Source organism: Xenopus laevis, chromosome 3L (genome assembly GCF_017654675.1).
Source record: "Xenopus laevis strain J_2021 chromosome 3L, Xenopus_laevis_v10.1, whole genome shotgun sequence".
Taxonomy (NCBI): domain Eukaryota; kingdom Metazoa; phylum Chordata; class Amphibia; order Anura; family Pipidae; genus Xenopus; species Xenopus laevis.
Window position 1 is genome coordinate 80,993,363 of NC_054375.1, and position 17,268 is coordinate 81,010,630.

The following is a 17,268-nucleotide window of genomic DNA, read 5'->3' on the forward strand; positions in this document are numbered from 1 at the left end:
GGTTATGTTGTACAAGTGACATGCACCAATAATAACTGACGACATTACTAAACACCATTTATAAGATTATATTATAGAAGTTATTATAAAGATATTGTGCATTATAACCAGGATGGCTTTAAGGTAATTGTGGGCCCAGGACAAACCCTTTGGTGGGTGCCCAGAGCCCTAAGATTTTTTTTGTAGAGATTTTATTTTGCATTTTAATTTTAACAATGCAATGGGGGAACTGCCCCTGTGAAAGGTAGGAAAGAAAGGGAGAAAGAAGTAAGGAGAGAAGAGAAGGTAGCCCTAATAAATGTGTGACATAACTATCCTTAGGCAGGTGTAGATAAATATAAAGACAAGGGCAATAAATAACGAAACCAAGAACCTTGGGGAAATGTAAAATCAATAGATTAACAAAGAAAATAGAAATTTTGATGCAATGTTTATTTTTCAGTTGATTAAGATAAGGGGTCTGCCATTGTGGGATGTTTCAGTGAAAGAATTGTCCGGCAATAGTCTGATGGTGGTGATCCTATCCTGATGGGATATCAGAAATGCCAATCTATTAAAGGGCCCTGATATCATATAACATTATGGGGAATCACAGATGGATTACTTCTTCGCTTCGCATTGCAACTAGCAGTGTCATTGCCTCGTACAATCAGCAGGTGGCATCAGAGGACCTTCCAGGTACCATTACAATCCTTCCACCAAGCACATGGGTGTGTCTGACCATCCCTTCTCGGAGGCCGCTCTAGTGGCGTTTCCATGGTGACGGGTTGCACGCTTCTCTCCACGTTATGAACAATGCATTTAAATGGGGAGAACAAAACAGCCCTTCCCCTGAGTCCGGGGCAGGAGATCCATTCTACAAGTATTTCTCGAGACTTTTTCGAAGTTAGAATTTATAATTCATTAGATTTACAAAAATTGTTTTTTTCTTGAAATACTTGTATTGAAACAAACTCCTGTTGCTGTTGATTCGAAAATCGGAGTAATAAACTGTCAATAATTTGGTGCTACTGACTGCCACCCTCCTTGCACTTGCCACTAGCAGCCCCAGGGGGCACGCTCCTAGGAAATGAGGCGATGGCTTGGCATTGTGTCGGGGTGTAATACAGAGGGTTTAGGACTCACAAAGAGCTGCCGCTGTGCGCTAGTGATGCTGCCAGTGTGCGGGGTCAGACCAGCCGGAACACGCTGCGCGGCGGAGGGGGCGGGGGTGAGGAGGCTCAGAGCGATGCTCCAGGCGGAGGAACAGGTGGCAGCGCATCCAGTGAGGGGGAAGCCCACAAATCCATTCAGGAAAGACCTGTAGCGCAGCTTTAGGGTGGACGTGTGAGGGAAAGTTCCAGTGACCCCTAAAGAGTCCATACACGACGCGGTAGCTGCTGCTCCTCTGGAAGTTCTACCCCAGCCCGTGGAGTAGCCATCCCTTTGCGTTCCCGAGGTGCCACTGCCAGTGTTCGGGGACAGCAGACAGAGGGCTCCGCGCAAGGACAACGAGGAACCCGCCCCCGGCAGGGCGCACAGACAGGCAGCAGGTTTATGCTAATCAGGACCGAGGGGGAGGAGAAGGCGGAGGAGAGGGGAGCGGCGCTGGCCAAGGGGGTTGGAGCCATTTTGAAATCACTTTTAAACTTCCCGTGGGATAAGAAGTCAAGTTGGGGCGAGTGGCCCTGATGCCGCCCCTCAGGCCGCTGTGAGGAGATGTGGGCGCTGTGTGTGGGGATCACTGTGCTGGGGCTGCTTCAGCTCACGGGGGCTCTACCAGTTCACCTCTATCCCGGGGGAGCCAACCTGTCCTTGGGAGCGGACTGGACTTACCTCCTGGAGAACAACTCAACGGCCATTGCATTGAGCCACCTGGGGGAGCTGAGCTTGATACCCGGGGCGAACTGCTCGCATGTGTTCCCGCTTCCCGCATCCCTCCGTGTCACCTCCCGCAAGGACCGGACCGTCCTATCCATCCGCCTGCGAGTGTATGTGCCGGGCTGCCACACCGAGAGCCGGGGGGAGAGCGCGGGGCCCTACAAGAGTCTCCCCGATGTGGACATTGAGTACAGAGCGGAGTACATGGCCCCCCGGTGTCCCCCGGAACTGCTGCATAGGACTCAGGCACTTGTGGCCGCTCTACTGGGGGGGACCGGGTGTTCACTGTCTGATTCCTCCATTGTGCAGCGGACTGTGTGCGGGAACTTGGGGGCAGCTTTGCCCATGATGTGTAGGGGCTCCCCGGAGCAGGTGCTGGTGCGGGTGAGGAGGAAGCTTCGGGGCAGACACAGGAGAATAAAGAGGAGCACTAATAGCAGCCCCCAGTTCCAACTCCATAACTACCAGGCGTCGGTGCCGGAGAACGAGCCGGCGGGGACCCGAGTGACTTCCCTGCGGGCAGTGGATCCGGACACGGGGGAGGCGGGCCGGCTGGAGTACTTCATGGAGGCGCTCTTCGATAGCCGCTCCAACGATTACTTTGAGATCGATTCAGAGACGGGCACGGTGAGCACCAGCCAACCACTGGACCGGGAGACCAAGGACACCCACGTGCTCAAAGTAACGGCAACTGACTTCGGGTCCCCCCGGAGATCCGCCACCACCTACCTGACCGTGACAGTCAGTGACACCAATGACCACGTGCCGGTGTTCGAGCAGTCCGAGTACCGGGAGAACATCAGAGAGAACATCGAGGTGGGCTACGAGGTGATGACTATCCGGGCCACTGACGGGGATGCGCTGTCCAACGCCAACATGCTGTACCGGCTCCTGGGGGGCACCGAGGGGGCATCTGCCGTGTTCGAGATAGATCCCCGCTCTGGCATTGTCCGCACCCGAGCACTGGTGGACAGGGAGGCGATAACGGACTATCAGCTCATTGTGGAGGCGAATGACCAAGGCAAGGACCCCGGTCCCAAAAGTGCCACGGCCACCGTGTATATCTACGTGGAGGACGAGAACGATAACTACCCGCAGTTCAGCGAGAAGCGCTATGTGGTGCAGGTGCCGGAGAACATTAGTCCCAACAGCCAGATCCTGCAGGTACAAGCTACCGACCGGGACAAGGGCAACAACGCCATCGTCTATTACAGCATCGTCAGCGGCAACATCAAGGGCCAGTTCTACATCCACTCGTTCACCGGCAACATCGATGTCATCCACCCGCTGGACTACGAGGCGATCCGGGAGTACAGTCTGAGGATCAAAGCGCAGGACGGGGGGCGGCCTCCCCTCAGCAACACCACGGGCATGGTCACAGTGCAGGTCGTGGACGTCAATGACAACGCGCCCATCTTTGTCAGCACCCCATTCCAGGCCACCGTGCTGGAGAACGTGCCCATTGGCTACTCGGTGGTTCATATCCAGGCCAATGATGCCGACTCCGGGGACAATGCCCGCATACAGTACCGGCTCACCGACACCCCTCCCAATTTCCCCCTTGTCATCAACAATAACACCGGCTGGATCACGGTGTCTCTGGAGCTGGACCGGGAGGCGGTGGAGTTGTACACTTTTGGAGTAGAAGCCAGGGACCAGGGTGAGCCAGCCATGACCTCCTCAGCCAGTGTCACCATAACAGTATTGGATGTCAATGACAACAACCCAACTTTCACCGAGAAGGCTTACCATCTGCGCCTGAACGAGGATGCGGCTGTGGGGTGCAGTGTCCTGACCCTGACTGCTGTGGACAGAGATGTGAACAGTGTGGTCACTTACCAGATCACCAGTGGCAACACCAGAAACCGCTTTGCCATAACCAGTCAGAGTGGGGGAGGACTGATCACTTTGGCTCTACCTTTGGATTACAAACAGGAGAGGCAGTATGTCCTTACTGTCACTGCTTCTGATGGCACCAGGTCTGACACTGTCCTAGTCTTCATCAATGTCACTGATGCCAACACCCATCGGCCAGTGTTTCAGAGCTCCCATTACACAGTTAGTGTTAGTGAGGATAAGCCAATTGGCACCTCCATAGTTTCTATCAGTGCCACAGATGAAGACACTGGGGAGAATGCCAGGATCACCTATACAATGGAAGATAACATTCCCCAGTTCAGGATAGACCCAGACACAGGTACAATCACCACCCTCATAGAACTGGATTATGAGGACCAGGCTTCCTACACAATAGCTGTGACTGCTAAGGACAATGGCATTCCACAGAAGTCAGATACCACCTATGTAGAGATTCTGATTCTCGATGCCAATGACAACATGCCACAGTTCATGAGGGACAGGTATGTGGGCTCTGTGTTTGAGGATGTGCCACTTTCCACCAGTGTGCTTCAGGTTTCTGCAACAGACAGAGATTCTGGCCTCAATGGGAGGGTCACCTACACTTTCCACGGTGGCAGTGATGGAGATGGAGACTTTTATATTGAACCCACATCAGGCATCATTAGGACTAACGCAAAGTTGGACAGAGAAAATGTACCTGTGTATAACTTAAAGGCCTATGCTGTTGATAGAGGTAACCCTCCTCTAAAATCCCCAGTAGACATCCTCATCACAGTGTTAGACATTAATGACAATGCCCCTGTCTTTAAAAGTAATGAATTGGACATTTATGTGGAGGAGAACAGCCCCGTTGGGTCTGTTGTAGCCAAGATCACTGCCACTGACCCAGATGAAGGCACCAATGCTCAGATCATGTACCAGATAGTGGAAGGGAACAACCCAGAGGTCTTTCAGTTGGATCTCTTCAATGGAGACCTCACTGCCTTAATAGATCTGGATTATGAAGTGAAGACTGAATATGTGATTGTGGTGCAGGCTACCTCTGCCCCTTTGGTGAGCAGGGCAACTGTCCATGTCAAGCTCCTGGATAAAAACGACAATGACCCAGTGCTGCAGGATTTTGAAATTATTTTTAACAATTATGTGACTAACAAATCCAATAGCTTCCCCACAGGAGTCATTGGTAAAATCCCAGCCTATGACCCTGATGTGTCTGACACTTTGCACTATAGCTTTGTTCAGGGGAATGAGCTAAACCTGCTTATACTGGACCCTTCTACTGGAGAGCTCAAGTTGAGCCGGGATCTGGACAATAACCGCCCCCTTGAGGCACTGATGAGGGTCTCCGTGACGGGTAAGTGATGATTTTCTGCTTCCATTGTCCTCTCTTCTGGTTGATTGCTTGTGGGTAAAAGAACTGATTAGTATTATAAGCACACTGTTTCCACATTGACATCAATACACTCTAACAAACAAATCCCAATCCCCTATATATAGATGAGTGTGGATACAGACACCCCATCCTTGGTCCTAACACTCAGTGGGCACTTTATATGTTGAGATTTAGGGGGTGAGAGTAATTTAGTAGTATCATTGCAGACTACCTTACCTTGGAATGTGATCTTATCTGTTTAACTGTCTGATTATAATTAGGATGTAGAGCATAAATCCTTCTTGACACGTGTTAAAACAGTCTGATGTGAGTGATTTAAGCAACTGAACAAATTCTAATGTTTATCTCGTTGTGAATATTTACAGGTAGGATAATCTCAATTTACAGTAAATTCAGTTTCCAATCCTGGTATTTAGAATACATGAATGAAAATGAATGAAAGTAACTCATTCTAAGCAACTTTCTGACGTATATTAATTAAATATTTCCAAAGATTTTAAAGCTATCTGCAAATGTATCCTGGCTCTGACTCCTGAAACATTGATCCTAATACAAGCCAGCTGATTATAAAAATACTCTTTTTTTAATAGTTCTAAAAGTCAAAACAAGAAAAAGGGATATGGAAATGCAGCTTTCAGTGGAAATTAAATTTATAAATACTTTAAATAGCTTTACAAATATTAAATGTATATTAAAAAGTTGCTCAAATGTACATTTTCTTTCTTTTTTTATTAGACAAAAAAAGGCACTTTATAGGTTGTGGAACCATACTATATTATACAAACAAGCTATATAAGCCAAATTATCGTGATCATTTATTTATATAGTGCTGACAAGTTACGCAGTGATTTAGAGTAATTTATAACAAACACATGATATGATTTATCTCTCAAACCTCTGAACCTACAAAGGAATCAGGAACAGTTAACAGGTGTGGTGCCTCTAAATTAAGTGCTGGTCATATTTCAGTGCAAAATAGTGCTGAGATTTGGAATATGATTGCACCCTCTCTCAATCATTGGTTGCTAGTATGAAGGGTGTATTGGTGCACCAGCATGTTAACATAAAAGTGTGCAAAACACAAAACAGAGGCAAGACAACTGCATTCCAGTGTATGTAGTGAATGTCAGGTGTCAAACTTTCCCTAAGGCACTGCACTAGGATATACATGAATGACTAGCTATCATCTATCATCAAGTTGCCTTGTGTGTGGGACCCTTTTCCTGCATGTAATTATTTGGCATACATAAGAACATTAGGGTTGCCACCTTTTCTGAAAAAAAAATACCTCCCTTCCTATTTATTTATCTTTTTTCCCTATTAATAACGTTGGGATCAGCCATCATTTTTACCGGCCTGGCCAGTAAAATACCGGCCAGGTGGCAACCCTAAAGAGCAGTGAGCAGAATATTTGTACCAAGCACAAGATTACATAGTTACATAGATAAATTGGGTTGAAAAAAAGACAAAGTCCATCAAGTTCAATCCCTCCAAATGAAAACTCAGCACCCATACACACACCCCTCCCTACTTTCACATAAATTCTATATACCCATACATATACTAACTATAGAGTTTAGTATCACAATAGCCTTTGATATTCTGTCTGTCCAAAAAATCATCCAAGCCATTCTTAAAGGCATTAACTGAATCAGCCATCACAACATCACCCGGCAGTGCATTCCACAACCTCACTGTCCTGACTGTGAAGAACCCCCTATGTTGCTTCAAATGAAAGTTCTTTTCTTCTAGTCTAAAGGGGTAGCCTCTGGTACGGTGATCCACTCTATGGGTAAAAAGGTCCCCTGCTATTTCTCTATAATCTCCTCTAATGTACTTGTAAAGTAAAGATTAAACAGGTATAACTTTTCTATGTAAGACTATTCATCTGCTGAGTGAAATGTTTGTGTTATTTTACATCTAAATATTTTTATTTTATGTATATATGCCAGTTGGGAGTTTTGCCAGAAATATATAAGGAAAGAAATTGATTTAATGGTTCTTAAATTGGGCCAGGATTGCCACTTCACCATTGTGACACCAATTTGGCATGTGCTTTTACAGTACAGGTATGGGATCCTCAACAGAAACCCATTATTCAGAAAGCCTCTAATCATGGCAAGACCATCTCCCATAGACTCCATTTTAATGAAATAATTAAAAAAATTTAAAATGATTTCTCTTTTCTTTGTAATAATAGACCAGTGATATAATTAATCCTTTTTGAATGCACAACAATGGTATTAATATTTAAATGAGTTTTTAGCAGACCTAAAGTATGGAGATCCAAACTACAGAAAGAACCCTTATCTCAAAGTACTGAACAAATCCATCATTTTATAGGTGTCGCAAAAATATATACATGCACTCCAAACTAAAGATTTATAACCTTAAAGAGAATTCAACCTGTAATAAAAAAATCCCCCTCCCCCCTACCCTGGGTAGACCCCCCAGCCTACCTCCCCCCCCCCGGGCAAATGCCCCTAATTTTTTTCTCACCCTTCTGGCCTTGGAGTTCACAGGCGCCATCTTCTTTCTTTGGTCTTTTTCTGAAGTTTTGGCGCATGTGCAGTTGGAGTAAATTTCCGGTCCCGAACCACTGGGACCTGGAGACAATTAAAAACAGCCCAATACAAGGGCCCATTTGTTTCAAGTCCTGCTAATGCTTACGCCATTTCAGATAATTATACACACTAATGATGCTCCAAATTCACAATTATTGAATACTGAATCTTACACAAGATTTGACCAGATCCTGAAATGAATTTTAACTCTAATTTGCTTATTCAAATTTGAATAAAAAAATTGCATCAGTTGTGAACAACTGAACATTCAGTTGTGAACATTCAGTTGTTTAGTCGCATGAATTTAAAGGTTCAGATTTGGTTTGGTTGAACAATTTGGGTTCAGCCAAATCTGAATTTGTAAAAATTGCTATGGTTCTGCCAAATTTTGAACTGAATCCTGGGTCTCTAATTTATACAGATATATTGAGTCCCAGAAGGAGCACTGTTAGCCTAACTTTATAAATGCCCTAGTGTTTATGAACAAATAGTATAAAATGAAAGGGGTAATGTATTTCGTTAATAAGAATATCCCTGATGAAGGTCACATAGTGGTGAATAAAACATTGTTTTTATAACGTACTAGAATAAAATAATACATTTAGATGCATTACTTTACTGTGTGCATATACAGTTGTGCGCATTAATTAGATTCATTTTCAGATCCTCACTCCGTTGCTTAAAGGAGCCCATAGTTATTAAGTGACAGCGCAAAGTTTTATCAAGCTCTGCAATTGTCGACAGGTGCCAACTCCTACCGGTTGTTAAAGCCTAGTGATTCAGGGACTTTGCCAAAACATTGCTTATCACTGGACAATGGTGTGTATACTTCTGCACATGCTACAGTTACTAGTTTCTTTGTTGCTATGTTTGTTACTTAGTTTGTGAAATAAAATATAACTGTGCATTAGCATAATTATGTTGTTTTTACATACTTATTCATAGTATAGTATTTATAATGTATACTGCTTCTGGTTGGGGGTGATTACTGTCAATACATTAATGTCAATACATAAAGCTCATAACTTTGCTTGGGGGAAATTATAGAAAGTGTATTATTGTGACTTGTAGTGACAGATGATCTGGCAGATAAGGTAGCTGCATTAACCTATGTTTAAAAGGATACTGTTTTATTACATGTGACTCTGAAAGAACCACACCAAGCTTCTTACTGCACGGTGACCATTCTCAGTGAGACCTGTTCTTTGGGGGCTTGGCCCTCCCTAGATGAACTGCTGTGCCATTGCAGGGGATCAATAAGAGTTGAATGCAAGCAGGAATTCAGTCCTATTGATCCACTGTGAACAGCTTGCTATATATATGCATCCCTTTGTAAAGCGATTGTAAGGCACAGCAGGGCATCACTTAAGATAACAAGCTAGCAGTGCAATCCAGCTGCATGTACATTTTCAAATTATTAAAGGAGGCATTTTGTGTAAACACATGACTCTGCCACAGCATTATACTCCTCTAACTATAGAAGGAATGTGCTTAGAAATATGCGTTTGGGGCTAATTTATTGAAAAATTCCCCCAAAACTCAACTAGCCCTGCCCATCTGTTCCACTTCCAGTCTGCTTAATTTTCTGACTGTGCAGGGGGGCAGGCAGTACTCAGAACAATGCACTGTAGGATAGGAACCAGTTAGAAGCTAGGCTGACCTGATAGGGAACTGAAGTTTGTCTTTGCTTATGTGACTGCAGGGCTGCAAACTGGCTATTCCCCTTCTTACTGTGCTGCTGGTAGGGACCATTAGGACACGCCTACCCCTCATTTGAAACACAGACAGGGACTGTTACAAATCTATTGGGAACTCCAAAAAAGTGGCCATTTTTGAAGATATATTTTTAGCCCCAAGTAAAACCAGCACTATGTATTATTCATTATTTTTTTACCTATTCTGTGTCTCCTTTAAGCTTAAAAATTTAACTCCGTGTATTTATACCAATATAAAGTAATTGGGTTTTCTGAAAAGGGAATGCAAAAAGTTTAATTTTGTGCAATGAACATTTTTATCTTTAACTACTAGGGATGCACCGAATCCACTATTTGGGATTCGGCCAAATCCCCGAATCCTTGGTGAAAGATTCAGCCGAATACCGAACCAAATCCTAGTTTGCATATGTAAATTAGGGGCAGGAAAGGAAAAAGTGGAAGAAATCCATCTTTTGTGACGAAAAGTCACGTGATTTCCCTACCCGCCCCATATGCAAATTAGGATTCGGATTCGGCCAGGCACAAGGATTCGGCCGAATCCGAATCCTGCTGAAAAAGGCTGAATCCCGAACTGAATCCTGGATTCGGTGCATCCCTATTAACTACACTTTTCCCCTAGAGTTATCAGAGGCTAGTCATAAAGAAATGAATAAATGTTTCCTTTAATTTTGCAATAAATCAAAAAAACCTGGGTGCAGGTTGTCTCTGTCTGAGAGCTATAGATATTAAACTTAAAAATGAATTCAAGTGCAGTTGGTAAGCATTAATTACAGTAGTGCAAGTATGTGATTTATTTGAAATACTTGGGACTTGGAGGTTGCATATAAGGGTTCTTATTGTAACTGGATCACCACTGCTTAAAGGGGTTGTTCACCTTCCCAACACTTTCTCAGTTAAGACGAGTTTATTCCAGAAACAAAGACTTTTTTTCTATGACTTTCCTTTTTTTATTTTTTACCATTTTTCCAAAATTGAGTATAAAGTTTAATGTCCCTGTTTCTGGTGCTTCAGTCTGGCAGCTCAGTAATTCAGGTGCAGATTCTGAACTGTTACAATTTTGCAACATTTAGTTGTAACATTTCTCAGGAGCTTTTCCAGAGTATTAGCAACTATTGTATCAATTCTAACATGTCTTTAATTAATCTCAGGGATTCTACTCAGCAGGGATAAAGATAAGAAATGTATCAACTAAATGTATCAATTTTGAACAGTTTATAGAGTTGGCAAACCCCCCCCCCCCCCCAGCTGCTTTAGAAAGGTGAAAAATTAGCTTTTACACTTCAGTATTAGAATGGTCCCACAGAAAATAGAAATAATTGGAAAAAGTATTATTTCTGGAAAAAGTATTATTTCTGGTGAATAGTCTGAAACCAACTGAACTGAAAAAAGTGTTGGAAGGTGAACAACACCTTTAAACCTTCTCAAAAGTATATACAGATTAGAAATACCTAATTGTTTATCCTCCAGTATGGAATTGTTAGTTATTTACCATAAATACTTTATAATAGGAAAAAAGGAAATCTGTATAAAAATTTTTTTTACAAAATGTAGTTTTACTAAATGTAGTCAGTTGCTGAGAATACATCTTATATATCATGTGGTACTAAGGAGTGTGCAGTGATCCGTGTATGTGTGTTTCTTTGCATTTTTTTCACAGTAACACTTTATCTATAATGTGCTTAGCCAAATGCCCCCAACTTGTGTTTGGATGATCTTGTCACAGCTTTTGTGCACACTCTACACCACATCATGGGAATACTGTCAGTCACATGTTTCCGATGTAAAATTTAGGAAGTGAGTGCTCTGTTCTGGGTGTTGCTAGGTCACTGGGGTAGAATCAGTGAAAGGACATATCCCTGTGTTACCAGTCTGTGTACTAGTTAGCAGAGCTTAGTCCTTATTTGTACATATAATGAGTTTCTTAGTACCTTCCGTGATTTATAGCACTGTCTGTACAGGGAGCAGATAAAGGAGCATCTTATCTGCAGTGAGAGGACAGCTCTAGACTAAACACAGCTACTGAAACATTCTGTGAGAGTCACAGTGGCAAATCCTACATGTTAGGACAGAAACTGCTTTTTTTAAAACTAGAGAAGGAAATTCTAATGGTTTTTTACAGGGTTTTAAGGAAAAATCAAATACGTAAATGTATTGCTTGTGTGTTAATTTCTCGCTGCTGAGCATGTTTTATGGGAAAATTAGCTCTCCCCACCCCCATTTCAGAACAACCCCTACCATAGTTAAACAGGCCAGAGCATTCCTATTCTTAGGCCGTTTGCTATTTCAACTGACTGAATAGACCAGCTATTTCTTGCAAATGCTTATTTCACAAGTTTTTGCAGCAACAACAAAAGAGGTTTAAAGATAATCAGTTTAACACTGGCTGCTGGAAATGTTTCTACTAGGCTGCAAAAGGACAATACCAAAGGCTGTGTTCTGTAGATTAGCCATTGAGTTTGGAATGGGATGCAGGAGGGTCTTCTAGAAATGTCAGACTCACCCATATCAAATAGAAGATGATCTTCACAACATCTATTTGTTAAGAGTGTTACAACTCCTTAAATGTATTAAAGTTGCACTGTCCGACTTTATACTGTATTTTCAAGAACATTTCTTAAAAGAAAACTGAAATGCTGCTCAAAAACAGAAAAGTAATTTACTCTGTGGCGGTGTTACAATATTTTGTGGGAACATTTCAGTAGAAGACGATAAGTGTTATTATTTTGTCTTTTTATATCCAGAGAAGCAAGAGATTACAATGAAATGATTTGTCAGCTTTAGACTGGCCTATATAAGGTTTCAGGGAATCCAGAGAACAGACAGATTTGCTTGTCTCTGACGTGCATTCCTTCCCTTTCTCACTCTTGTTATCAGTTTTCCAGCTGATATATTTAGTGTCTAGATGAAACAGACTGCAATACACTTGCTAGGTTCTATATCAGGGCTCTTGTTGCTGAAAAGAAACCTGGATAGTGCCAGGGATTTACAAGTAGCGCATAAAAGCTACAATATATTTTTAAAAAGCATGTGTAAATAAATGCTAATATTCAGTTATGTGTATTTGAAAGAACCCAGTCTGATCAAAAATTATGTTTAACTGGTATGACTTTCCCAAACTCTTGAGAGCATTGGTTGTATGTACAAACTCCTTTGTTCCCCATAGTATCTCTTTATTGGGAAGGAACTTCATCTTCAGGATGTTGTGTATTTCTAAGGGAGGCTCAGAAAGTTTAGGGGCAGTAAAACATGCTGGAGGGTTGCAGAGTGGGCATCTGGATAATGTGCTTAGGCATCCAACTCTTGCAAATATACCCTGCAGCTGATATGATATTATAGGTGTATTTGTTATTACATAGATGTAGTGTCCATTTCTGTTTCATTTTTGGAACTTCATACGTATACTTCAAATTATATTTTGCATCCCTTCTTATGTCCTCTGTTTCCTACAAGCTCTGCTCATATTTTCTGTGCCCAGTTTCACATGAGTTACAGTTCCCGATGAGTTCTTTTATTGCTAAATGCAGCATGGAGATTACACTGTCTCCAGAGAACACCCAGCTAGTCTCTGCACCTGTGAGTGCTTGCAGGGCTGCAGCTGGCGATTGGAGGTGGCGTCTTGTCTTTTTCTGCTTGCTGTTATAAAAATAAAGCTCAAATGAAAGACTTGATATGAGCAATCCTGTTGGCCTGCAGAAAGCCTCCGTATTCCTGTGTGACCCAGCATAGAATGCAGTACAATAATAACAATATGTACATAATATGTAATATGTGCATATGTATTGATTGATAAAATGCTTCTTATTGTACTCAAAACATTTTTAAAAGCATCCAACAAGATGCCTCTCAATTTGTAGATAGAAAAAAAAGCACAATTTTCAAAGGTTTCTAGTGTGACTCTGGGTACCTTGAGCTTTCCAGGAGTGCAGATATGAGGATTCCGAAGTTTCTCCACATAAACAGGACCACAATGAAGGCCCTGATTAAGCTAATTAAAGCCTTGAATATTCTAAATATCTTTATCTATTTTTCCCATCCATTTCCTTTCAAGTCTAGGCAAGATTCATTAGATTTGTAAAAAACAACAAAATATAACAACATGATGCCAAGAGCATATACACTTATATGCCTCACCTGCTTATGTATTGGAAGTGAATGCAGTCTGATGAGGAAAAATGCTTATGAAAATTGTTTTTCATTTAGTGCAACTCCTGGTGGAATATGTAGTGCCACAGGAAATCTGTTTTAAGCTTTAAAGGGGTGTAAGCCCAAGAAGATTTTTACATAATACTATATAAAAAGTATTCTTTTTTACTAGATTGATAATATTTAGTAGGTTTAAAGTTATTTGTAAATGCAGTTGCTATTGACAGCAGTGTATGGCTGTTTATATTTTTTGCTCAGATATAATTCTGACCTGGAGCAGAAATGATAGTTATAGTAGTAAATAACTTTAAAACAACAGGAAATTTTGAATTAATGTATAATGGAAAACTGCTTACAATTAAAATGTTTTTTTCATTATGTACAAAAACAGTTTTTGGGTGAGCAGCAGGAACTGCTGTTTGTTTCAAAGTCATATGAAATCTCTTAATATTTTGCCTTTTCAAAACTATAATATTTTTCTGATTTTAAAATCTCTAACCTGATTTTTCTTGATCATGCAATTTCTAATGGAACACAGATTATTAGGTTAAATACACCAATCCAGATTATTAGGTTAAAAGCCCAAAATAAAGGAATGTATGTTTCGCTCTGTTGAACAGTGTTGAGTTTCCATAATTATTGGCATAGTTCATATTATTCAGTGTAATGCATTAGCGCCTGAATATTTATGACTTTACATATGTCTGTCTGTAACTTACCCAAGCTCCTTTATTGTAACCCAGTGCTAGAACACAACATAGAAATGCAAATGTCACCATGGCTGCATATTGGAATGAGTATCTTGGCACCCATGGCAGACACAGCAAAAGTATCCAGCATTGGCCTTTGTGTGTATTCGGCTCTCTTTCAGTCCTAATGCCAGTTGGTTAATACAAATTTTTAAAATTATATTGCATTATAGCCAAAAGTCTTACTTCCAAAAATTAACAATGAAACAGATTGGAAGTTACTTTTCCCATGTTTCCTACACTTGCTGCAATGTATCGCTTTTTGGGCTTGGCTCCAAAATGGCCCCATACATCTGCATATTGCAGTGTTGAATGATTTTGTACCCCTGTTTCAAAATCTGCTACACTTTTTAGCAAATGTATGCCTGCACCCTTAAAGGAATTGTTCAGTATAAAAATAAAAACTGGGTAAATGGATAGGCTGTGCAAAATAAAAAATGTTTCTAATATAGTTAGATAGTATAGTTAGTTAGCCAAAAATGTAATGTATAAAGGCTGGAGTGACTGGATGTCTAACATAATAGCCAGAACACTACTTCCTGCTTTTGAGCTCTCTTGGTTTACACTGACTGGTTACAGGCAGTAACCAATCAGAGACTTGAGGGGGGGGGGGCACATGGGTCATATCTGTTGCTTTTGAATCAGAGCTGAATGCTGAGGATCAATTGCAAACTCACTGAACAGTTATGTACCATGTGGCTCTCCTTCAAGTCACTGACTAACTCAGAGTTATAGAGCTGAAAAGCAGGAAGTAGTGTTCTGGCTTTTATGTTACACATCCAGACACTCCAGCCTTTATACATTACATTTTTGGCTAACTAACTATATTAGAAATATTTTTTATTTTGCACAGCCTATCTATTTACCTCGTTTTTGTTTTCACACTGAACTGTTCCTTTAACCATCATGCTATGCATTATGATAACTGACCTATAAATATTACAGCTGTTTTTTTAGTTCTATAGGTTGTCCTCTTGTGGTATGCACTTATGGGTTGAAATACCCAACAAGTTAAATGGCATTTGTATTAGTAATTTAAGTTAAAAATATTAATTAAGTGAATTGCTGTGAATGATCAGTTTTAGGTTCTAACTGTGTTTCCAATACAATATTTTCAATTTCACAAAAAGAAATGCACTGACACATTATCATTAAACTGCCAAACTGCTGTTGTCCTGGTTTTTCAGGCCCTGCCCTTAATGGGAATGCTGCTGTGTTTTGTTTCACATTTTCTTTACCATAACAGGGTTGTGTTGTACTAAGACTTTACAATACAAACAGAGCTTTTTACATGCTTACAAGCCCAACTGACTGCTGTTTTTAGCCACAACAGTGTAACAGAAACAGTTCTCATCACCTCATTTACACAGAACTGTCCAGCCTACGTCAAGCATTTGTTGGCAAGCAAAAAAGCAAGGTAGGGGGACACGAAAAGCACATAGCCACCTATTCAGTGCAAATACTGTACATCAGTATAGAGACAATTCAAACAAACTCTATACCACTTAAGACATTTTCTTGATGAATCATAAGACTAGGGTAATTTTCCCTAGACGTGCAGATAAATCCTAATGTCTGATGAACGATCGTGCGTTGCACTCTCCCAAGTTACCACTAACCATTCAGATTAAATAAAGTAGTAAAAAGAAGAAATCAGATGATGTTCTGGCCATTATTTTACAGACAGCAATCATATGAAAGTTATGTCCAACAAATAGTAGTGACAGTCACCCATTGATATCGTCAGATAGGCAATACATGCAGAGATATAGTTAGCTGACAGAAATCTTCTAACCTGTCTGATTGACTAAACAAACGATTGACATGGCATGAAAAATGTTGTCACGATCCACACATGAAAATCGCTAGGAATCAAGATTTGTGCTTTATCTTTGCTTCTATTGCCAGCTTAAATGAGAACCAAACCCCTTTTATTAAAATCCCCTACCCCCTACCCTACATACTGTAGAGCCCCCTCCCTGCTCCCCCCAGCCTAGGTGCTATCCTGGGTAAATGCCCCTAAATCTTTAATGACCTCTGCAGATTCAAGGCATCAGAGATCATGGGCGTCATCTTATCTCTTCGGTAATCGGCAAGAAGATGGCGCCTGTGAACTCTGACGCCCTGAATCTGCAACGAGGGGTAGGTAAAGAGTTAGGGGCATTTACCCAGAGTAACACCTATCCTGGGGTGAAGCAGGGAGGGGGGGTAGGGAGATTTTAATAAAAAGGGCAAGATCAGAAGGCATAATCCTCAAAAAGGTGCCACGACCACATGAACCCTGTGAGCTACAATAGGCATAGGACAGACAATGTTTTGCTAGGGTTATTGTGGCTGATGGCGCACCACCACAATATTGCCTACTTCTGTGTAACAATAATAATATTGCTTAATAGTGCATGTAGTCCTTCAGTGCTATGTAATTGATGCATCTCTGTTTATGTAAGCCAGTGTAGTCTACGCTATCAAAAAAAGGCAATTATATATGACTGATTCCTTAATCATTGTTATTAAATGTGTTGAGGTTACACAGATTTGTGAATTGTGTAATTGTAGTGGTTTTAATATACTTTCCATATACAGGAATGTCTGCATGCTGATCTGACTTCCTCCCTAATTATTCACTTGTATGGATTTTAATCCTTAAGGCTATGCCATACCTCATGCTCTCAGAAGGCTGGTCATGGCATTATTGTCTCTGTAGAGAGATATTCTAGCATGCCTGAAGGTTTAAAAAAGAAATTAGTCCCTTCTGCACACCTCACAGGAAAATTTTTTTTGGTTTATTACTTAGATTTGAGCTACACTTCTATGGTTATATAGAGCACACAACTTTGATTTAGTTAAAGCTGCTGAAAAGTTGAAAAAATGGTGGGAGAATTGGCTCCTATCTCCATCGACTTGAATGAGAAACGTGTAAAAGGTCTACTACTGGTGTTGTCTAGCCTGAAAATACTTATTCACTTAGGCAGATCTACTAACTT

The 17,268-nt window shown here is 41.4% G+C and overlaps 1 protein-coding gene across 5 annotated transcripts in view; it reads left to right on the forward strand.

Annotated features, from left to right (window-relative positions):
* The first annotated feature begins 399 nt into the window (after positions 1 to 399).
* The window catches only part of celsr1.L (cadherin EGF LAG seven-pass G-type receptor 1 L homeolog), a 114,784-nt gene continuing 97,915 nt past the window's right edge, over positions 400 to 17,268 (forward strand). For all 5 annotated transcript variants that reach the window (XM_041586442.1, XM_041586444.1, XM_041586445.1 and 2 more), the window contains exon 1: positions 400 to 5,074. In XM_041586442.1, coding sequence (XP_041442376.1) covers positions 1,699 to 5,074 — 3,376 coding nt within the window. In that variant the 5' untranslated portion in view covers positions 400 to 1,698. The remainder of the gene's footprint in view (positions 5,075 to 17,268) is intronic.